The 24,246-nt window shown below is 38.7% G+C and overlaps 1 protein-coding gene across 2 annotated transcripts in view; it reads left to right on the plus strand.

The window, feature by feature from the left end:
• The first annotated feature begins 4,347 nt into the window (after positions 1 to 4,347).
• Positions 4,348 to 24,246, plus strand: part of CPNE3 (copine 3) — a 35,646-nt gene continuing 15,747 nt past the window's right edge. The window contains exons 1-9 of one of the 2 annotated variants that reach the window (XM_010979352.3): positions 4,348 to 4,471; positions 11,282 to 11,421; positions 11,699 to 11,878; positions 13,453 to 13,527; positions 14,839 to 14,910; positions 16,633 to 16,716; positions 17,619 to 17,708; positions 21,004 to 21,102; positions 24,059 to 24,145. In XM_010979352.3, coding sequence (XP_010977654.1) covers positions 11,290 to 11,421; positions 11,699 to 11,878; positions 13,453 to 13,527; positions 14,839 to 14,910; positions 16,633 to 16,716; positions 17,619 to 17,708; positions 21,004 to 21,102; positions 24,059 to 24,145 — 819 coding nt within the window. In that variant the 5' untranslated portion in view covers positions 4,348 to 4,471; positions 11,282 to 11,289. Of the gene's footprint in view, positions 4,472 to 5,472; positions 6,078 to 11,281; positions 11,422 to 11,698; positions 11,879 to 13,452; positions 13,528 to 14,838; positions 14,911 to 16,632; positions 16,717 to 17,618; positions 17,709 to 21,003; positions 21,103 to 24,058; positions 24,146 to 24,246 lie in introns of those variants that run through there. The other variant, XM_010979353.3, reaches the window with a different exon arrangement.

Here is a 24,246-nt window from a genome sequence, read left to right on the forward strand (position 1 = left end):
GTGATAGGATTCATTCCTATTTCACCACCTTGGCAGCCTTCCCCATCCCCTACTCCACTCCACAATTCCTTACCTGCTTAATTCCTGTTTATCTTTCAACTCTCAGCCCAAATATCACTTCCTTAGAGAAACTTTTCTTGATTCTCCCAAATACACTTTCAATTCCTTTATGGCTCTAAATGCATTTTGTAATTTCATGTTTATATTTGTGATTATGTGTCAATCCTAAGTATATTTTGGAGGTAAAGTTGGTAAGAATTAGTAATGACTGCCTTTGCTATACTATAAACTGAATAGCATATCTGATTTCTGCCTATAACAGGGCCTGACACAGTTTCTTCATTTATTAAACAAAGATTTATTGCATATCTGTAACATGCCTCATGCTCTTCTAGATGTAAATGAATAATTCTTAGTGGAGTGTATATTCCAGTTGAGGAAATATAGCAAGCAAGATACATGATGTGATAGATGCTGATAGATGCTGAAAGGGAGATAAAGCAGGAAGCTGTGCAGGCATTGCAGTTTTAAATAGGGTGGTGGCCACAGAAGAACTCACTGAGGGAGAGTTAGAATAGAATAGAATTAGACCCAAGGAAGAGGAAATGAGCCGGGAAACGACCCAGGAGCCTAGCATCCAGGGGATATATAGCATATGTATCTGGGGACCTGGCATGTAGACAGAACTGAAAGTGCACAGGCCTTAACTGGGAAGGCAAGTGGCATCTTCCATGAACATAAGTCCACTCTACATGGATGAGCACGGAGGAGATTATTAAGAGATAAAATCAGAGAGGAGATGGAGACCAAGGAATATAGGACCTTATAGGCAATTGTAAGGGCTTTGATTTTTTTTATTTAATTGTGTATTTTTTTTGGTATAATTGTGTGTGACATAGTCTAATTTACATTTTAATTAAATCCTTCTGACTCTTGAAAATAGACAGAAAGGGAGCAAGTAATGAAGGATGCTACAATAACCTAGAAAGAAACAGTGGTGACTTGAACTTGGCTGGAAAATATGGGTCGTCAGAATCTGGATGTATTTTGAAGTAGAGCTGCCAGGAGTAGCTGACAGACCAGACCAGATGGGATGGGATATGAGAGAGGAAAAATGTCTGCAAGTGTTTTGGCCCAAACAACTGGAAGGAAGCTTTGCTATTACTTGAGATAGAGGAGACCATGGGAGATACAGATTTGGGGAGGGAGATCAGGAGGGTGGATTGGTACATTTAGATTTGAACTGCTTATTAGACATCTGTGGTAGCCAGTTTTCAAGATGGCTCCCCATAATTCTTAATTCTTGGATTTACTCCTACTGTTAGATATAGGCTGGTCTGTTTGACCAATAGAATGCTGCCAAGGTGGTGGTGTACAACTCTTGAAGCTAAATTATAAAACTCATTGAGCTTCTGCCTTGAACTCTTGGATTTTGTGCCCTAGGGGAAGCCAGCAGCCATGCCATTAGGTTGCTCAAGCAGCCCTATTAAAAGGTGCAAATGGAGAGGAACTGAGGTCTCCTACCAAAAAGAGCATCACTGTTGCATGTGAGTAAGCCCCCTTGGAAGTGGACCCTCCAGCCTGTAAGATGACTGCAATCCTTATAATACCTGACTGCAACTCTCATGAGAGGCATTGAGCCAGAATCACCCAACTAAGTCACTCTGAAATTCCTGAAGCTATGTAATAAATGACTACTTAGTTGTAAGCCACTAAATTTGGTATGATGTGTTATGGAGCAGAAGTTAACGAATACAACATCTGAGTATAGAGTAGGGAGTTGGAATCTAGAGTTTCAAGGTTTACAAGTGTAGTAGCCTTCAGAATATAGATGGATTTCAAAGCTGTAAGACTATATGAGGTAGCTAATGGTGTGGATGAAGATACAAAAAAGAAAAGTGAAGAACTAAACCCTGGGGGCACTCCAGTATGAGATCTAGGAATATGAGGCTCAAACAGTTTCAGAGATTAGAAAGAACAGCCAGTGAGGTAGAAGAACAGCAGAGTTGTTTATGAATATCTCATTCATTTCAACATCCATTATTCATTTATTTATTTATTCTTTTTTTTTAATGGAGGTACATGGGGATTGAACCTAGGACCTCGTGCATGCTAAGCATGCACTCTACCACTTGAGCTATACCCTCCTCCCTGGTTTATTTGTTTATTCATTTATTTATTTATTCTTTTTTTGATTTTAACATCTGTTAAAATCTCCACCAGCCGTTGGGTTCCATACTTATTTGTTCTTTACTTTTTGAAACTTATTATACCTGATAGATAATATGCTCTCAATACATGTTGAATACATGGGTGAATAAATAAGAACAACAGTGGAATGGAATTTAGACCATGTTTAAGGAGAATTAAGTACATTGACAAGCTGTGGTACTATATATTTAAATGAGAGGTTGTTTATTGGGTAATGAAAAGACAGTTTCATTGTCTCTACTCCTTATGTTATAAAAGGTCATGAAAGTTGGGTATTGATGCCGCGTATTCTGGAACATTTGAAACTTGCAGCTAAATTAGTGATGCCTGAGGACCTTCGCTTTAATGTAAAAGCAGAATCAAAAACAAAACAATAAGGTTGTTTTTACCAACCTTTAGTAAAAACAAAACAAAACACTTCTCTTTCCTCCCCCACTCTGCTCTGACCACAAAAGCATTATTTCTGTCCCTGCGATTTGCTAGGTCTGTTCTTACCTTTGTCCCTCCTATCATTCCTCTGCCCTCAGATCTTTTGCATGACTGGCTCTTTCTTATTTTTCAGGTCTCACATAAAGTATCACTACCTTAGAGAGACCTTCTTTGTCTGAATGGGTTCCTGTCTTCCCCAAGGCCCTTTCTGTCCCTTTACCCTGTATTGCTTTCCTTGTTGAATTGTTGAACAATAATCAATAGCAAGGCTACAGTGAACAAAGAGCTTTATTTGAGGATGTAAAACTTGCAATTTGGAAGATATAGATTTGAGGAAAACCATAAGAATGTTTCTGGGAAGAGAGAGTCAGAGGCTTAAAAGGTAGAAATCACAAGGTGGTTAAAGTTGTCTGTCGAGAATTATGGATGACTCTGATGCAGAAAAGGAGATATTTTTCCTTAAGCGTTAGGCTGTCACAAGTGATTTTAGGGTAAGAGTCTGATCAGTATCTTGAGTTTCTGGAACATTGGGCAGGTGTTAACAGTCCATCTGGGCTGAGATGTGTTCCTGGATGGGCTCCTGGCTGCATTTTAGAGAACTCTCTTAGCAATACCAACTCCATTTTAATTTTCCTTTCACTGAACTTATGGCTATCTGAATTTTTTTTTAATTGAGGTAAAGTTTACAATGTTGTGTTAATTTCCTGTGTACGGCATAGTAATTATCTGAAATCATTTAAGTTCATTTTTAGTAACTTATTATTTGTTCTCCCTCTGGGATAGAAGCTTCTCTCTGTCACTGGTTTATCACCAGTCTCTGTATAGAGCAGTGCTTGGCGCGTAACAGACACTCAGGAGGTGTTGGGTAAGTACATGAATGAATCCTCACTTGCACTAATACAATTGTTTTAAAGTGTTTAGTTTGCATTTTTTGATTAAAAGTTTTACTTCGAAAAGTCTATTTTTCGTTTGTTTCATTTTTTCCATTTCTTCTGTAATTAAAAAAATATTCTTAGCCAACTTTCTATTTTTAAAAATCAGATTTTTAAGATATTAACTAACCCTTTATCTGAATGTCAGGTTTGTGGCAAATATTTTTCTCAGTGTGTTTGCCTATTGATTTTTTTTTCCTGTTTTTTCTTGGGCATAAGTTCTAAATTTCAAACAATCAAATGCAGCAATGTTTTTCATAGTAGTTTGCTGAATCACAAGCAGCATCGTCTCAGTCATGTGGGGCACTTTGTTTACTTAGAATCTGTGACTTTGGGCAAGTAGCCAAGTACTTAGCTGTCAAATCAAATTAATCGAATTTTCCTCGTTTACAAAATGGGGATAATGGCACTAAATACGTCACAAAGTTTTGAGAATGAAATGCAGTTAAGACTATCAAAAGACTGGTAGTGTGCACATTGAAAGCGCTCTAAGTAAGAATGGTTAGGAGTTAGCATTTCAGTACTTTCATGCTGCTGCTGATTCTTTCACGGTTCAGAGAGCAGCATAAATTTTCTGAAATATGAATTATTTTATCCCCAGGAACTTATTTTGGTGCCCCCAAAATAACTTATTCCAATGCGTGAAGTCAATTTGGGGTTTTCGGTAAGCAAGTGAGCTCTGCTAAGGAGCCTGTACAGGTAACAACGGATCAGCGTGGAGAGCTCCCAGAAGGCTGCGGCGGGTGGGCGGGGCCGTCCTCGGCCACGCCCCTCTAATCACAGTCCCGCCCCCCTGCCGGATCCGCCCCAGGTTCCTGCGAATCCCCAGCGGCGGACGACTCCGGGCTCTGCCTGCCTGGCCTCCGCTTCGGCGCGATTTCCACCCTAGAGACGGAGATGTGAGTGCGGACCTTTCTCTGCTTCGGGCGTGGTGTGGCAGGGCCCCTGCAACCCACCGATCCCCTGGGGGAGGAGGAGAGCCAGGGCGCGGAGAACCGGGCCCTCAGGCTCGGCGCGGAGGGGCCCGCCCGGCCCTAGCGCTGGAAGTGCATCCCGGGCTCTGCGCGGCCCGGGGATCGGCCCCGGCGCGCGGGGCCTCTGGAGCCGCTGCACGCCAGGTCTAAGTCCTGGCGCGGCCCAGGTTGGCTAGAGCCTCCGGGGGGAGCTGGGGAGTTCAGGAATCAGCTCCGGGCCTCGAGGCCCCTCCTGGGCCTGGGGCTCGTGCACCTGGGCGGACGGTGCCTGGGGTCCTCCAGCCTCCCCTGGCGAGGGGCCGGGCCTGCAGCCCGGGGGGATGGTGTCACGCCCCGAAATCGCCTCAGCTCCTAGCGGAGGGAGGGACGGGGTCACGCTCCCCGCTCTGCATTAAGCGAATGCCCAGAGGAACGGGACGCCCTTCAGAGTAGCCGATGGTCCCAGGAGGAGCTGCTAAATGGGGTGGACAAAAGTGATTCTTGATTTTGGTGTAAAGCAGGAGGTTGTGAGGTGGCGTATCCCACAGCTCCTGTTCGGGCTCCAGCTCCGGAATTCTGTCTAGTGTTTGGGGCTCACTACAGCCAAGGGCGTGGAGGAAGTGCTCTTTCTGAAGAGCAAGAACCTCCGGGAGACGAGCAAACTTACCCTGGACGCTGCGCTTGATAAAGATCCTCTGTTTTTGCGCATCCTTGGTGTTACCTTTTCGTCGCTGCCTTTATAACTGATAGTCAGATAGAAGGAAGGTGGGGATTGAGTGCAAGTGAGTATTGCTTACAGCGTCCCACAGACACTGCCAGACAATTTTTACACATGTTCGCTCATTTAATGCTCACGAGCACCAACTTTAGTAGTATTGCTGTTCCACTTCATACTCTGGAAATTCAGATTGAGTAATTTACCAAATTGCACAATTGGTAAGTGGTAGCATTAGGGTTGAAATTCAGGTCTGTGTGATTTCAGAACACAAACTTAATGGCTTAATGTAAAGAACATTATTACTCTTTGGGTGAAGATGGATACCTAGATTTCAGATCTATACTTTGAGATTTGTCAGCTGGATGACCTTGGGCAGGAGACGTAACCTTTTAGGGCCTGTTTCTGCATTTGTCAGATGGAGATAAAATACCTCCTCTGTCATAGGGTTGTTATGAAGGTTAAAGAAGATCATTTTTGGGATACACTTAGCAGAGTGTCTGGCACATGGTGGTAAGCTATATATAGCTGCATATATCCTTCTGTTGTCATTAACTGGGGACAGCAGACTCCAGCTCTGAGTGCTGCCAGCCAGAGCCAAACACAACTTGTGTGTGCCTAGAGGCATAGGTGGGGGGAGGCAGGAAAGGATAAGAAAAGAAAGGAGAACTGAGCACAGATGATATGGCTGATGGCAATTTTAAGGACACCAGGTAGATTAATCTGTGGTACCCAGGGCCACTTTTTTGCCTTTGTGAGAATCTTTTAAAAGGCAGTTTCTTTTAGCTGATGAATTGGAAAAATACATCCCACTCTGGGCTGAAGACTTTCCAAGAGGTGAGTGTCTGGGACAGGACCGTCCCTGCCGAGGCTTTCTCCCCGTGACAGTGCTTGGCCCAACCCCACAGGGAAGCACGGGTGGTTCTCTTTCAGGATTTCTTCTCTCGGATGGAGGCCCTGAAGAAAGGAGAAGGACAGGAGATTCCAGCAGGAGGGCAACAAAAGATTGCTTTGTTTTGCCTTTTGAGAATTGCTTAATGACTGGACACCTCTCCCAATTTTATCTATAGCTGTGAACACTTTAAATACAATGATCACCATTTCCACATACATTTAAAGCAACCTAAGTATTGCAGCTTTTTATATAGTCTTTAAAAAAATTTTTTTGGTTTTTTTTTGGGGGGAAAGGGGGGATTAGGTTGGTTTGTTTGTTTGCTTGTTTGTTTATTTATTTATCTTTAAATGGAAGCACTGAGGATTGAACCCAGGACATCATGCATTCTAAACACGCGCTTTTCTTCTGAGCTATCCCCTCCCCCTTCTTATATACTCTTTGCAGTGCTATCACTATTGCCCGGAATATTTCCTTTGTAGCACTGGCTCAGGTACGCGGTTCATGCTGCACCCCTGCTCCTGTCAATTCTTGGTATAGCTTTTGACATAGTTTTCCTTGCCCCCTTTCTCTTTTGTCTATTTCTGTGCTCTTTTTCCTACCATTGTTAGGGTTCTTTTTCTTTTTTCAAAGCTTTCTTTAGCCAGTGATTTTTTTATGCTAGAAAGTGTGCCTGTCAGCACAACCAAGAGAGTCAGTGTTGGATGTGAATACAATTAAATAACATTTTGACCTTCAGAAATGTGTCATCAGCCACCACTGCTCATCAAAAGGTTGATCTTTTAGGTGTATCTTTTAGCAAGGATTAAGGCCTCTTTCGCTGGTGGCACTCAACAAGTTTGAGGAGGCCAAACTTGGCCATTCCTTTAATGTACCCATTATTACCTTCACCCTACCAGTGACCTTCCTTCCCACCAATATTATCCCTTCATGTTCTCACTTATAAGGACTACTCATCAGGTTAAAGTCCAATTAAGTAGAATATTTGTTAAGATTTATTGAGATGTTGGCTGAGGAGGAGGTTTAAATTAGCCTCCAAATGTGAAGTATCATAGATTTTATTTAACTACATTATTTAAGTGTCTGATATGATAATCAAAAGCAGACATTATGCAGACATCTGTATTTATTTATTTAATGGAAGTATAATTGATCTATGTTAGTTATAATTGACTCTGTTAGTTCCAGGTTTGATATTTCTATACATTACATTACAAAGTTATCATCACTATGTATGCATTTTGACAAGATTCTAATAGCTACGTTTAAGTCAATTATGCTGGTTTAAATATATTTGAGGAAGCTGAGGGGGAGGGTATTGGGATTCTTTTGGAGAGACAGTTTATTCTTTTAATATACAACAGCTTTTGAGTATGCAATCCTAATTTTTAAAAAGACCTGAAAGTCAATACAGTGGTCAAATTTATCAATATAAATGAGATAGATAGCATACTAACACAATTTCCCCATGAAAAATAGAAGGAAATAGTTACATATTTGTTTTAGCAAATAATTTTGAAATGTCCTCTTACCAAGTGGATGTATTATGTCTGGTTCCGGTGAAAATTACCAAAGCAACAGTGTGGTTGCAATATGCATTGTCATCAGGCTACTTCAGTATTCTGAGCATTGAGTTTACCCTGCGTCTAGACCCTAAGATGATGTTAAAATAGGGATCCGCAACTTTAAGGAGCAACTTGTCTCCCCTGCCCCCCTTCTCTTGGTATTTGACTTTATAAAAATACGCAACTTGAGTACATATGACACTCTCTATATAAGACGTAAACAGCTGTGAGATTTAACTTTTTCAGTTATTTCAACAGAAAGCAAATATGAAAATTACCTCGTAAGGGCAAAGAGTTTCTTTAGAGACTGCCTTCACAGTCCAGAGAAAGAACACGCCGCAAGCCATCACTGTCCATGCCAGAAGCTAACCCAACCAACCAGCTTTCCAAGTCATGTCCATCCCCGCAGGGTCTTTATAGCATGGCTTCAGGTCACACTGCTTGTTAGACACAGTCTGACTTATCCAAACCACAAGTTTAAGCTTTTGTCTTCTCTAGAAGCATTTAATGAGAAAAAAAAAACAATGTACAATCTGCTTAGGGGTCAGGATTTTTTTAAAAGAATGGAAAATCAACACAAGTATTTCTCAATGGTGTTGTCAAGATAAGTTTATGAAATATTTAAAGTTGCACCCCACCTTCAGGATTTCTTGCATCTCCTTAGCACTTGACCACCACTTAGCATACCGTTTATTTTTACTTATTTATCTTTTTTTATTGTCTGTCTCAGGTGTTTGTTTTGTTCATCCTTGTCTCCCAACCCCTTAGAATTGTGTCTGACACACAGTAGGTGTTTTATAAACGTTTATTGAATGAGTGTTGAGTAAATGAATAGAACTATTAAACTCTTCATGATTGGGAAATACAAAGCAGTTTGCCAGAATGTTAGAAACAACTGAAATGTATGTGAAATCAGGAAATGTATAAACATCTCAACAGGCCTTTCCCAACATACAAACTTTTAAACCTTGAGGACGAAGTAGTTGTAGTTGTTGCTGCTTTAAGTGGAAAGAATTTTCCTATCATCGTTGACCGTGAACTAGAGAGGAGCATATAGTGTTAAACCGTGAAACGCCTGTCTTGCCCAGTTAGATAGCACGGGGATGTGCCCAGCCACGAAGACAAGGAAGGAAGCCACATTTTAGGAAGTGTGCTTTCAGAGCCGGGCAGAGTTGGATAACTGGGGCAGGCGATATGTTCTGATTGCTGGTCCAGCATCTGGGAAGTTACAGAAAGTGGGAAGTTATTAAAAACGCTCTGAGGGGAGTGAGACCCCAAACCTTCAGTCTCAGCCTTAATAAAATATCCAGCTGCCTGCTGCACAGCTGGTCGGCAGCTTCACTGTGTCTTTATAATTCAAAAAAAATTTCAATTGAGCATTCTGGAACTTTGTACTGGGGGATCCGGTTCTGTTTTTTATCAAGGTAGTTTTTGGTAAAAGATGATTCACTTAGTAGGTGAGGTGTACACGTTGTGGCTAACTTTGCCAAGATGCTTGTTTCCACAGGTAAGGCAATCCTGAGCTGTCACTGCTGCTGACTTATTAACACCTCACTTTGGTGCACCTACGATGAACTGTTCATTTGATAGGCTTGAAAATACAATCAGTGCCATTTCTTAAATGTATATACAGTAGCCAAGGGATACAGTGTTTACTGAAATACAGTTTAATAGTGCTATTACTGTATTTACTGTACAGTAAGGCAGTGGAACCTGAAACAAGTTAAACTTATCTCTGTAGCCTGCTGTGACTCATAGAGCAGGGCCAAATATCTTCGGAATCTTCTTGAGAAATCAAGGAAGGGGCTCTGGTGGATTGCTCACTTTGTAGCAATGACAGGGTGAAATGCACATACTTCTTGTGTTTAAAGTAAGAATGACCCGTGGGGAGGGTATATCTCAGTGGTAGAGTCCATGCCTAGCATGCAGGAGGTCCTGGGTTCAAGTACCGCCATTAAATAAATAAATAAAAATGTAATTACTCTCCCCTCTACACACACACAGAAAAAATAAGGTAAGAGTGATCAAATGTCACCACTTCACTATTACCTCCTGCTGTCCACGATTCTGTGTGTTCAGGTATCAGCAATCATATCACTATTTAGATATTACTCAGGATAATTGAAGAATTCTGGAAATTCATTAAAAAAAAATGGCGCTCAAAAGCTGATTCCCTTTGCTGCCCTGCTGTGAGCTGAGAGTTTAATAGTGTGAGAGTCCCCGGTTGGTAGTAAAACTCACTTCCTTATTATGCTGCTTGTATCCAAGAGACTGGGCCCCGTGTTTTGTTTGCTGATGTGAATTATTTTTTCAAGTCATCTGGGGACGGGGAATTGAGTGACAATATGAAGCAAAGGTAGCTCCGTAAGTGGGAAAGTATTATAAATGTATGTTTTTTCAGATACAGCTTTTTGATAATGGGAGATGGAGGCTGGCTTTGGAAAACTTTATCCTTTTCCTTTCATTTCTCTTTTTGGTTCTTATAAATCTTCTGCCTGACCTTACTTTTTTTTTTTTCTCCTACTCCTTTAGTACCAGTTTCTAAACTAAAGTTCCATATTCACTGTAATTAAATTAGTCACAGAACATTACCTGGAAGAAGCTTTAGGAGTTAAAGTGATTGACTGCACTCCTAGAGAAACTGAGAAGCTGCAGCACTTGTGGTGTGACTGACACAGAGCTGCAGTCCAGGGTTTCTGACTCCTGAGCCAGTGACCCTTCCTGTTGGTCCCTTTTGCACATTGAAAAGCAAGCATGCCCCTTTCTCTGTTTTTGCTTGTTTGTTTTTGTTTTTGTGCTTTTGTGCTTGACCAATTCCCTATCCCTGCTTCTAGCATCCCATGGCAGGGATTAAAAATGTGGACGTTGCTGTCTTCTGAATACCAGACAAGCTCAGTGTAATTTTCTTTACTGTGAGTTTTTCCGAGAGCGCGCGCTCTCTAGCGAGGAGAAAATGCTTCCTTAGCCTAACGTCATTTACAATCTAATGTGCTGCCTTAAAGGGGTGTAGGGGTAGAGCTCAAGCTTAGCAGCCAAGATTGAGAACCACTGCTGTATAATGTGGGGGGATGGGGTGAGGAGAGAAGGGGGTGTTTGGGATCTTTCATTCCCCGGGTTTGGATCTTAGCCAAAATTCCGTGAAGATAGCAAATAGCTCACTCGATATCTTGTCAAATGAACATCCATAAAATTAAGGTTGTGGTTTAATCTGTTTTGTTTTGTAGCTGAATGCTACATTTACCTTTAAGTGAAAAGTAAAATTCTACTTGAACGGTAGAATTTATAGTAAAGTGAGAAGAAGATGAGTATGTCTTATTTCCCATCTTAAAAGCTCCATTTTATTGTCACGTAAGTAAATGAGTTTTATCCCGGCCAGAGAACCTGGCTGAAGCCGCATCACTGGGTTGGGCTCACGGACCTCTGAATCACCAGGAGACACCCAATAACAAAATCTTATTCTAGCAGGTTCCTTCTGTGATCCTGGTCTGACCGCTTGTCTTAAGAGTTCAGATGTTTCATTAGGAATTCCTGGGCTTCTTAAAGGCACCAGTTCACTGGCTCTCATCTCCTTGGTTTTCTTACAGCTCAAGAGATGGCTGCCCAGTGTGTTACAAAGGTGGAGCTGAATATTTCCTGTGACAATCTTTTGGATGCAGACGTAGGGTCAAAGTCCGACCCTCTATGCGTGCTGTTTTTGAATACAAGCGGTCAACAGTGGTATGAGGTAATATTAAATACTTGTAGGTGAAAAGCAATCTGAATTGCTCTATTGACAAGGTGAAGAGTTTATTAAAGATATTAAAAATAATAAAACCATCTCATCTGTTAATGCAGTTCTGGGGGCAAGTTTGTCCTGAATTTGTGGAGTTTTTCATATACATATAGACACTTCCTTTAGCTTTCATGCCTGTATTTAGTTACATGTGGTACATAAAGATGTTGAAATCTAAGTGCACTTTTGATCTGAAAAAAACTTTTTTGTTTTGGGGTGGTGGGTATAGGTTGACCGCACAGAAAGGATTAAGAATTGCTTGAATCCCAAATTTTCCAAGACGTTTATTATCGATTACTACTTTGAAGTGGTTCAGAAGTTGAAATTTGGAATTTATGACATCGACAACAAAACCATCGAGCTGAGCGATGACGACTTCTTAGGAGAATGTGAATGCACCCTTGGACAGGTGAGTTTAACTGGCAGCTGTCCTATGTTTTGTCTAAATGTGAACCAAAGAATTGGGTGTCTTTAATAAGTGCTCATTGGTTTAATTTTTAAAGTTGAAAAGCATGGAATCACTTTAAAGCCTGAGTTCCCATGTTAGTATGGTTGCCTTGAACAGTGTAGAATTTATCTTACTTTTTATAAGGGTAGGGAACGTGTTTTTTGGCAAAGTCTATTAATTCTTTCGCGTTAAGCGTATTTCATTCGTCATTTCAGTAAATAGTACCATTGCTCTAGGCTTTGTCTGCTGTTGTTTACAGGTTTCAGTACAGTGTTGTTTCTATGTTTAAGTCATAATTGCTGTCAAAGGCACAGCAACCTTTCTGACGTTCTAACTAGCATGACTGGTGCCTCTTGACCCGCCAAGTCCCAACAGCATTCCTTTACCTAGCTTGCTCCCCCGCTAGCCCTAGGCGTAGACCTGACTGCCCCTAGCAAGCCTTCCCTGATGCCCTGGAGTAGTTTGGATCTCGTCCTTGTGCTCGCTTGGTCCCTCCTTCGCTTCTGCCTCGACACTCACCATATCTTGCTGTAGTTGCTAAATTATCTGCCTTTCCAGTATATGACAGGTTGGGTCAGAGCATGGGTGTGTCTGTGGGCCCAACATCGTGCTCCTAGCTCAGAGTTTGACTTCTAAGGAGAAATCAGGACCATTTGTAATAGAATGGGGAAGGTTTCAGGAGAGAGGAGTCTTTTTTTTTTTCCCCTATGGATAACATTTTTCCCCCCAGATTTGTCTTTTATGAGTTTATTTTTCAGTGTTGAAGTTCTTGGAGCTCATGGTATTTCCAATGTCTCAAGGACAACATAGAGCTGATCAGTTTTCTCAAACTTTGGTAAATAGTATCAGAGAGAAAATTAAAAAAGTATTTTTGGGGAAAAAAAAATCACAGTGTATCTAAAATTATAAAGAACTTGAGAAATATATCTGCTTGAGAGTACCTAGGTCTACTACATTATTTTAATCAAAGTGATATTTTGTGGGGGTTATATATTAAAGTTATGTGTCAGTTGACGAATTGAACCCCATTTATTGAGTATTCTCAGGCCCACCTTTAACCTACAGGAGTTTCAGCTCCATGATTTGTGTATGTGATGAGAACCTGATCCTCTTTTTTCATTACAAGGAAGAAGTTAAACTTTGAAGTAGTTGACAAAACGACCAGGGATGGGGAGATTGTATCTGCCAGGACTGGCTCCTTGGATATCTTTTCCAGTGGGTTTTAAACGTGTAGATGCATTTTATAATCTCTAAATCTTTTTTTTTTTTTTCTCTTAAACTTTGTTTTTCCTTTATTTTTTAATGGAGGTACTGGAGATTGAGCCCGGGACCTCGTGCATGCTAAGCATGCACTCTACCACTGAGCTATTCCCACCCCCCTATAATTTGTAAATCTTTAAGGAGTGAATTTAATGTTTCCATTTCTAATGACTGTCAAGTGAACTTTATACTCAACTCTTTTTTGAAACCATTCAATTTAGATGTTCACCTGTTGAAGTGAAATAGCTCTTTGTCTCACTTTTGAATTTTAACAGATTGTTTCCAGTAAGAAGCTAACTCGACCACTGGTGCTTAAAAATGGCAGACCTGCAGGAAAAGGAAGCATCACGGTGAGGATAAGATGCTTGTCATTTGCCTCCAACGGTTTAGTGTAATAGGACATGCAGACACTGTACCTGTGAGAAGATACTCAACAGTCTTGCTCTATCACTTGATCCTGAATGTTGCCCTCCAGCCACCCTTGCCCTGTAGTGATCACTAACGGGAACTGTGTTGTGCCGGAAAGAAAGAAAAATGCAGTATGAGAATCCCTTCTTTGAGGTTTTTTAATTTGCCCATGGAGTCAGGAGCACTTCGGCGACGCTCGCCTGCCCCAACTCTTTCCCCCATGGAAGCATCACTTCGCAAGATAGAAAGAAACTGCGTAATAGTCTGAATGGATCAGTTTGGACCTCTACAAGTCAAACCTGGTCCCCTCAGCACGACAGAAACTTTCCATAATGGATTTTATTCCAGAATGATCTTGTATTATGACCTGGCCACTGAACCTCTCAACTCTTAACAATTTTTTTTGGGGGGGTGCTTGCACTTTGTTGGCCATCCTCCCACCTAGGTTTTCCACTATTGAGTACTGGCCCTGGGCAAATGAATATATATGCATTGGCCTATGTCAGGTTTCAGTTATATAATGCCGTGCTTTTAAATATTGTTTCTTCTAGAGTTTCTGTCCAGGTAATCACTGCCTACAGTGATAGCTGTCTAACTGTAGTTCTGCCTGAGGATGGAAGGCTGGCGCCCTGAGCGAGCCATGTTTGAGGATGACTATGATCATCAAACACAGTTCTCTGAGCAGCTCTTTTGCTCTAGTTTAAATTCCTGAGGCATAAGAATATTCAGTCCGGTGAGACGTTGACATCTGTGTGTGGGCCCGAGAACATTCTCAGTCGTTAGCTTTACTGCCTTTGGGCCATGGTTGGCTTAGAATTTGTTTTTAAGCGAAACAAGTCTTTCAGTTACCTTGGATGGAAATACTGATCTGATAGTTTGAATTTACAGTGTTCTCTAGGTATGAGTTCCTCATACTTCTCAATATTTGGAGAGTTCTCACTAGTGTTGTACAGTCTTAAGGAGCTTTGATTTTTATACTGGAATAGGGAAGAGCCAGTTTGGGCAACAACATTTAAAAAGGAAGTTGCATAATGTAGATTTGGCATATTTTCGGAAAATATTTATTTTCCATACATAAAAGAAATCATGATAACTCTTAATGGTACTATTTTGTTATTAAACATTTTAGAATTTGTTTATATTAGTATAGACTTTATAGACTATTAGATAACAGAATAACTCAGTACTTTCTGAATGTATCAGAATCTCAAAATATATATATGTATTTTTTCACTTACCCTGTCTACTCATAGATTTCAGCTGAAGAAATAAAGGATAACAGAGTAGTCTTGTTTGAAATGGAAGCAAGAAAACTGGATAATAAGGTGGGTAGGTGGATGCAGATTGCAACAAGGGTATCATGTTTTGCCTCACAGTGATTCCTTTTTGAGAAAATAATAATGCAGTTGATATTATGACATGACCTCTGTCATCTAAGCATCACTAGGGAGTGTGTTTACTTCCAGATTCTACTTTGAGTGTGTGAGGGTGTATGTGTGTTTAAGCAGAATCCATTTCTCTTTATCTCCTTCCTCTAGATGTAATCAAAGGGTTTGTATAGCTTAAAAGAGGAGTTAATACAAGCATTAATGTTACTAGAAGAGACATTTGAGAGTGTAGTTGTATTACCTTAAAGAAAAAAGCAAAAATTCCATGCTTTATTAATTACAGATTTTCCCTTTTGCGTCCAAAAGTCAATCTTTTTTGAAGGGTGAGTACAATGCATAATACACTACAAATTTTTGTATAGCATGGATTAATAATTCTTTGAGTGATTTTTGTATATATTTCTATAATCCAATCAATATTCTTTACCATTTACATTTACTTTACAATTCAGTTTGCAAATATCTTAGACTAGTAGCCAGTTTCTTTTTTTTATTTTTTGAAAAATTGAAACATATCCAAAAATAGAATAGTATTTTAAAAAATTCCATGTCCCCATCACCTGTCTTCAACAATTTTAACTCATGACCAATTTTGTCTCATCTCTACCCCTATCTGCTTTCTCTCCTCTGAGACATCATATAATTTCACCCATAAATATTTTGGTGTATCCCTAAAGACTCTTTAAAAATTATAATTGGTTCATATGTTGTTAATTTTTTTTCAGTCTATAAATTCCCCCCTTCCTTTTATTTCTTTCCTCCCTTCCTCTCTTGTTCCCTCTCTCTCTCCCTCCTTCCTATCTGTCCATCCATGGAATTTATTCAATAAAGAAACTGACTCCTTTGTCCTGTAGAAGGCTCTGCACTCTTTATAAACTGATGAAATCCTGTGGTATCACTTCACATGCTCCTCTCTCCACCTTCATTTCATGAGTTCTGTAAGCTGGAATTGAATCTAGACGTATGATCTGATGGTATTTTGAACTGTTGGTGTGACAGTTCCATAGGTGGTGGCATTCATTCCAACAGGAGGCTCACATTGTCAAGTTCTGTGTTTTTGGAGTATTAATGACCCCGATGATAACTACCTAGATACATTATTTTGTTAAGGGGTCTGTAAAAAAGTGATATTCTCATGCTGCCATTGCTTCTTCGTTTATTAGTGAGAATCCTTCTGTAGAGAGAAGTATTCTTCTCCACATTAGGTATTTATTTATTCTGAGCTACAGTTTATCCAGAAAAGGCAAGTTAAAATGTTTGATTTTTTTTTTCTTATATTTACCATTTTTCAGAATTAGAATTCCTCTAAATGTGACCAATGTGGGTTTTTTGTGTTTTTTATTTTTTAGTATTATTATGAACTCCGTTGGTTAATTGATGCTCAGAGTATCCCAGCTTTGGCCTGTGGGAGGGAACCTCTGTATGCCAGTTCCTAAGACCATTTGGCACAACCCCAAAGGTCTTTGAATAGCTTCCTTGCTCTGTGGCGTGACCATGTGGTTTGTGAGGAACATGATGGGATTTGTGTTTACTGCTGTTTTGTACTGTATGTATCCGTGTTGTGGAATTAGACTTCAGGTACTGCTAAAATGTAGCATGTATTAAGTCTGATTTCACATGGTTTAGAGGAAGATAATTACTTTTTTTTTTTTAATGTAGGATCTATTTGGAAAATCAGATCCATACTTGGAATTCCACAAGCAGACATCTGATGGAAACTGGCTAATGGTTCATCGAACGGAGGTGAGTATCTGAATTTGAAAAGTAGGGTTGAAGTTTCCTTTGGGATTGCAGTAATCTGAATTTTAAAAAATTATGTGTTTATGAAAATATCAGTCTGAGTTCAGACATATATAATTGCTAGAAACACAAGGTCAACATAGTCAGTTTTTTAAATTTTAATGAGGAGATGCTACTATGCTTAATTTTTAAAACCCTGTAGGGGAGGAGGGTATAGCTCAGTGGTAGAGTGTGTGCCTAGCATGCACAAGGTCCTGGGTTCCATCCCCAGCACCTCCATTAAAAATGAATAAATAAGTAAATACCTAATTACCTCCCTTCTCCGCCTCTGAAAAACCCCTGTGAAGAACAGTAAACTATATACCAGTGTATCTTTCTCCTAGATTCACCACGTAGTCTTACCTGCACACATGATCTCTCTCACACACATATACATTCACAACTGAGGAATATGCATGTTTGTGTATATATGTTTATTATGTACACATTTAAAAAAATTTTAAATCACAATTTTAGGCTATTTTTTCCATTGAAATCCAGCATAGCAAGATTCTTTCTCATCCTTTCTTATTACATATTTGAATCTTCTACGTCCTGTAATGAAAACTCTGGTTTCCAACAAAATCAGTAATCTTGTATCATTTCTAAGTGCACTTTGTAATGGGTGCACGTATTTCCCAGTTGTTTCCTTTCCTCAGAATGTATCACAACTAGACAGTCTATTGCATTTTTTGCGTAACACGTGGATAATATTGTCCTAGCTAGTTTTTCATGGACACAGTTGGGTGAGTGAAGAGATGAAGGGCTGATGGTGAGAGTGTGGCAGGAATCTAGGAAAGGCCAGAGCAAAGCGTTTGATGAATGGAATGCTTTTCTGACTGGTCTTTGAATCCTCATTTTCACAGGTTATTAAAAACAACTTGAATCCTGTTTGGAGGCCTTTTAAGATCTCTCTTAACTCCCTGTGCTATGGAGATATGGACAAAACGATTAAGGTAATTTGAAATTATATGTATGTTCTATACACACATTCGCACTGCTTTTATAAACTAATTCATTAGGTAGTATTTTTTAAAAGTACATGATGTAAGGTTGAATTTTATTTACATCTAGGAACCCTGAAGTAGGAACGTTGCTGGTAAGTAGTCAGTCTGAAGGAGCAGACATTTTGAGTGATCTCTTGACCTAATGCTTAATCAAACGTTGTGATTTTTATTTTATTCTTTATTTTTTTAAATAACGTATTTAATTTAAGGCTTCCTTCCTTTTAATAAGATTCCTTTGCTCTGCGAATAGGAACCTTAAGTCCACTCTTTGCTTCTGGTGTGTCCCTTTCAAATAAAAAGAGATGCTACCTCCTGCCCTTAGCCCAGAGCAGGACGGTGCCTCCTGCCCTTAGCCCAGAGCAGGACGGTGGTGGTCACTGACTTTCACAGGAAGGTATAATTCATTAAAACATTTGGATGGTTTTAATTTTAGAGTGTCAAGAAAGCAGAATGGAGAATAAGGAGCAGCAACAAATAGCAAAGAATTTTTAACATTTATGTATTTATTTGCTGTTTATTTGTTTATTTACTTACTTATTTATTATTTTTATGGAGGTACTGGGGATTGAACCCAGGACCTTGTGCATGCTAAGCACATGTTCTACCACCACTTGAGCTATACCCTGCCCCCCAGAATTTTTTTTTTTTTGATGTTTTCACTTACAGCCATCTATCAGGATAGATACATTATTTTTAAGACACTTTTATACTAGAGTCATGTCTTTACATAAGATTCCAGATACAGGCCGTTTCTTATATTTAGGTGTCAGCAAAAAGAGGTGAGTTTTTTGTTTATTTTGGGGTTTCTTGTTACTGTTTTTGGTTTTGGTTTTTGATAATTAGTATGGGAAAAGCAGGAAAGGTGATGTCATGGGACAAACAACGGACTTACAAGTGGACCACAGTCCAAGGCTTAACTTAAGCAGCTAAGGGAACTTGGGCAGGGCATCTGACTTCTTCACTTCTATAGTAGACAAAAATAATATCTACCCCCCAAAAAAGGTAAGGATTAAGTTAACGCAGGAGAAACTTTTATAAACTCTTAAACACAATACAGACGCTGTCATCATTGAAAACCCCTTCATTTCTTAGATCTGTAAAATTTTGTCCTCAGTTTGCAGAGAATTTAAAAAAGCAATACAAAGCTGATTTGTATGATGTATCAAATAGCAGTGAAATCTAGGTACAAAATAAACAGTAGAAAAGTAGCTTTACAGGTTGCTTTTAATTGTTCCACTGAATCTAGAACTTTTGGTCTTCACACTAAACATAGTAAGTTGAAACTTCATTAGATCTGAGAAGCAAGAAAAGCTGAGGGAAAAAATGCCTAAACCAAAACTATTTGATTGTTTATAATAATATGTTAACAATGAAACGATGTTTTTAAACTTTGTTTTTTGCACACAGTGGCGTGCTTTCAGGGCTATTTTATTATAGTAAGTAAACTGATTTTCTGAGCTTTCTCTGATGAATGTCTACCATTCTTAAAAGTGTCTCCATTTGTTTTAACTATACACAACTTGGTTTCCCACGCCATCACTGTCTTTATTTCTTTAGTTCTGTATTTCTTCGCAATATCAGAAAGTCATACATCTGTGATTCTCTTGGTGTTTGGAAATTATTTAGAGGTGTAGTAAAGAGTTACAGAGGAAAGAGTCAGGATTTCTTTGCTGCAGTGGAAACGTGTCAGTGTTATCACTCTAGCATGTATTATTATTTTCATAAGATCATGCGAATAAGAAAAATAATCATGCATGCTTAACCTGGGAATGCCTTAGTGAATGTACTATTGTGTGATGTGTGTAATCTTTTACATATATACATATGCACATATGTATATATGCCTACATTTCAGTTTCACAAAAACTGTTTAAAGCAGCCAATGGTACTAGTTTTTGAATTCTCGAGAACAGAAATTAAATGACAGATCATTACATCATTTACCTCAAACTGTATTTGGATATATGCCAGCATTATAAATGTTACATTTCCCTTAGCATCTAACATTTGCCTATAATGGGGCAACAGTGAGTTTTTCTTATTTATTAATTACTGTGAATTGTTAATAATCACATTTTAAAAATATTTTTACATCCCCTGAAGTTTCAAGCAGTTTAAACATGAACAGTTTTAACTCTTCTATCAAGTTTTGTTTAAATAAAATCTTGACCTTATTAAGGCTTCACCTTGTCTTAGATTTAAACTAGAGTTTCCTGAATGCAAATCTAAAATATAACATTCTGTTTTCTGTAATTAAAAAAACTCTTAAAAAGGAAATTATTACAATATTAAGATTGTTTTTGACTTTATCTTAATTTTGGTTCCTTTAGAAAAACTTGTTAAGGTCATTAATCTTCTTTTGGCTTCAAAAATTGAGTGTCAGAGATACAGGGCAAGAGTTAACCGATCAGAATCGGTCAGTGACTGAAGTGTTTGAAACCAATAAAAACTCTCTACTTGCTAAGAGTTCTCACCACCTTAATTTTTCTCATTTCAGTGAAAAGTTCAGGTATTCTTGTGAATATTTGCTCTTTAATTGCATCTGTCAACCTGGTACAAAACTACATGGAGATCAAATACTCTCAACTTTCTTCTGTCTGCTTTAAGAAAGAGCAAGCATTCAATGAGAGTCCTAGCTAAAACTAGAGCTGACCCTGTCTTAAAATGGAAAGCGTAATTATGACCCAGTATGATAGATTCTTCCTCAGAACACTGCAGAGCTGACTTCAGCATGTATAACTCCTAAGGGAAGCCTCGCCTCACCAGGTTGCAGCTAAGGAAACACGTTTTCCATAATCCTAAGTCATCTACACTTACACAGTTTTTAGCTGCCCAGGATACTGGCTTCCTTTCTTCCTGTAGACATACAGTGGCCAACAAGGTAAAAAGTGGGTGAGAAAGAAGGTCTAATTCCCTTTTGATTTTATCGGCACTGGTAAAGGCGTGTACAGGAACTGGACGCTGCTTAATGTGGAATTTGAACAGTATTTGTGTTTTTCATCTGTCTGTGAGCTAGTCTAGAGCCCCATTCCAGGGATAGCTAGCAAGGGTTTGAAAAGCGTTTCAGTATTTCTCCTCTAGGAAGTTAAGTCAGTTCCTACTTCTCCAAGTAGGACTGCATAGTAAACATTTTCACTTATTTTAATTAAAAGTGCACTTCTTGGTAAGTCCCGTTTGATTGCAGCCAATCCTTTTAAACAAAATTATATTGATCTTTACAAATTTTTATTATACTTACTTCTAGGTAGAATGTTATGATTATGACAATGATGGGTCACATGATCTCATTGGAACATTTCAAACCACCATGACAAAGCTGAAAGGAGCCTCCAGAAACTCACCTGTAAGTTGCATCTTTGTTATTTGCATATACCTTATGGTTGGGCCCTGTATTTATTAGTTCATTTTTCCCTCTTGGCAAAGCGAATAGTTTTTCATGCTTTTACTCTACATTATGTAATGCTCTGATATCCGTGGATTTTGTTTGTTTAGGAATTGGGTTATCCAAAATTCTTATTTGGGGCCAGTTTTTACATTTGTATATATAAAGGTTTGGTTTCCTTTGGCTTTAAACAATGTTTATGGTTGGATTCAAAATTCTTCATATTAGAGATTTTGGCATTTTGTTGGCCACGATAGTTAAAATCTGTAACACTAGACAAATACCTGGGCTTGAATCTTGTACATTTATTCTCCTTTTGGACATTTCCCAAGTTGGCTTTTACAGTCTGCCTGTGGCTCTCCCCTCTGACTTGTCTTCACCCACGGGAAGGATAAATGCATAGTTATGCTACTTCAAATTATGTAATATTAAGCTGTGACCTAATTGTACTAATTTTAAGATCGTTTATCTGCCTTAACTACATTCAGTTTATTGTTAGCATCCCCACATCTTTCTAAGGGTGCTTCTGAAACTTCTCTGTCTCTAAGGCAAAGTGCCTAAAAACTATTCCAGAGACTTTTATAAACAAAACTCGCAAGTTGCTTTCTCTTATTTACCTTTTCTAGTTTGAATAAGTTATTAATTCTCTGTATAGCCTACGTAGAATAATATGAATTATTTATTACCTCCTTAGAGACCTGAAGAATGCTCATATATATAGCATTTGCTTTTGAAAATCCAAACATGAGGTTTAAGAGGTAAAGGATTATTATGGTCAGTGGGAAGGTCTTTTCTACCAAGTCATGTAAGTGAAGTGACCCAAAACAAGATACTGATAGTTGTAGATCAAAACTTAAATACTAAAGGAATAAATAAAACTTATTAGCTATTTGATTTAAATAGCTGGGAGAAATGAGTTTTAAACAAACATAGTGGGACTAGAACTTTAAGTAGGTCACGTAGAGATCTCTAGTCTTGTTCCAGCACCCTGGTCACAAAGCCCAGGTACTGGAAATGGAAATGCTTGTGTAAAGCAGGAAAGTCTTTTCAAATCACCTAATGACTTAAGTGCAAAGATTCAGTTGACTTTTAACAGACTGAATTAAAACAACAGCAAAATTCAGCAACACTTAAAAGCCTCATCTCTCACGGGGGTGGGCTGGATCAAGTTAGCTGGGCTTAAAGTACTTGCCCCATAAAGTGATTTACAGTTAGGTGCTGGTTCACTGTCTCCTAAAAGCATGTCATTTACTGATTCTGGAAAATAACAAACTGAAATCAGGGGAACAACAATCCAGATTACGCCTCGCATTTAATTCTTTTAGTTGGCTTGTTCATGTCTTCACTATTTTCCATTAGTTCTGCCATTTAAAATTTCAAAGATCTTTAAGTAGGATATTTACAGCTGAATTTTCACCCTCTCTTGTTCTTCAAAAGCAGGGCTTTGTCTTACCTCTGTGTTCTCAGTGCCTAGGACAGTGCCTGCCACTTGGTAAACACTCTGTAAAACTGAATAAATGAGATGAAGTAATACAGCTTTTTACCAATGAGCATTCTGTTTAGGGCATTTCTGTGTCTCTAACAGTCAATAATTAATATGTATGATAATGACTTAGACTTTGGCAAGATCCTGAAGCATCAAGGAATTTGTTTAATATAATTTTGTTTTGTATCATTGTATCAAATGCACTTTTTATTTTTTAATAAAGCTGTTTTTTCAAAAATTTATTTGAAACACTTTTTTTGTGTGTTTGTATGTGTGTGGAGGAACTGAGGATTGAACCCAGGTCCTCGTGCATGCTAAGCATGTGCTCTGCCACTGAGCTATACCCTCCCCACCATCAAATGTACTTTTTAATGTTTGATTCTTAGAAAATTAGTAATGACTCTGTCTAAAGTAGGTAAGTTGCTTTCTGTTAACCGGAAGAGGTGACTTATCCAGTGTTCACTGAGCACCTTTCATCTTATTATTAGGCAGGACAGTGAGAATCTCAAGGCATAACTTAGAAGTGATTATACCCTAGCTCTGAAAAAAAAATTAATGAAATGAAACAATTGAGAATAATATTAACCAAGAATGTAACTAAGCTGTATGTGGTTGGAGAAGTTCGAGGAGATAGATGGAGATCAGAGAAGACTAGCACAGGAGTTGGTGTTACGGAGGAGGATGACTTGAGCCACGCCTCCCACGTGGATAGGTGGGTTGGAGGTGGAAAGGACGGTCGTCTGTCTGGGGGAGGGAACCGTACTGAGAAGATGTCATTTATTAGATCTATTTCTAACACATACTCCCAGTGAAAAGACATGATATTTGCTGAATATTTTACCATAGTGTTGGGCTTCACATGTTTCTGTTTTCTGAGGTTTTAAAACATTTTCTAAGTAGCGTGTTTTTGTATTTTGTGTAGGTAACAGCTAGGAGTAATATTTTATTTCCTTTATTACAAAGAAAAATTTTCTTACTTGGCACATTTGTAAGGAAATGATCTCCAGAAGCAAAATTTATTCTTAGGAACTATTTTAAAAGGTACACAATTTTAAGAGGGGTGGATATAGCTCAGTGGTAGAATATGTGCTTAGCATGCATGAGGTCCTGGGTTCAAACCTCGGTACTCCCATTAAAAATAAATAACCCTAATTACCTCCCCCCAAAAAAAATTAAATTAAAAAAATTTTTTTTAATCTGAAAAAAAAACTTATTTAAAGGTAGACAATTTGAGAAGTGCTTTTTGGAAATGTTACTGATAAATATTTCACATATTTAACATACTATGTAATTGTTTCAAAGCTGTATTTTGTAACAGACCTACATCAGTAGGTGATTTGACTCTAAGAGAAAAGAGTCATTCATTTAAATTTACATTGACATTTCTTATCTCACTAGTAATAATAAGCATTTTGTCTTTTCTTCCTGCAGATTGAATTTGAATGCATAAATGAAAAAAAGAGGCAAAAGAAGAAAAGCTATAAGAATTCAGGGATTATCAGTGTGAAACAGTGTGAGGTTAGTCGCTCTTAACTACTTACAGTGTAATGAGGTCGCATTACAAGTTTTCTATCAATGTGGTGTATATCAAACAGACATGTTGTTTGTACGGTTGAAAA

This window comes from Camelus dromedarius, chromosome 30, assembly GCF_036321535.1.
Source record: "Camelus dromedarius isolate mCamDro1 chromosome 30, mCamDro1.pat, whole genome shotgun sequence".
Classification (NCBI taxonomy): domain Eukaryota; kingdom Metazoa; phylum Chordata; class Mammalia; order Artiodactyla; family Camelidae; genus Camelus; species Camelus dromedarius.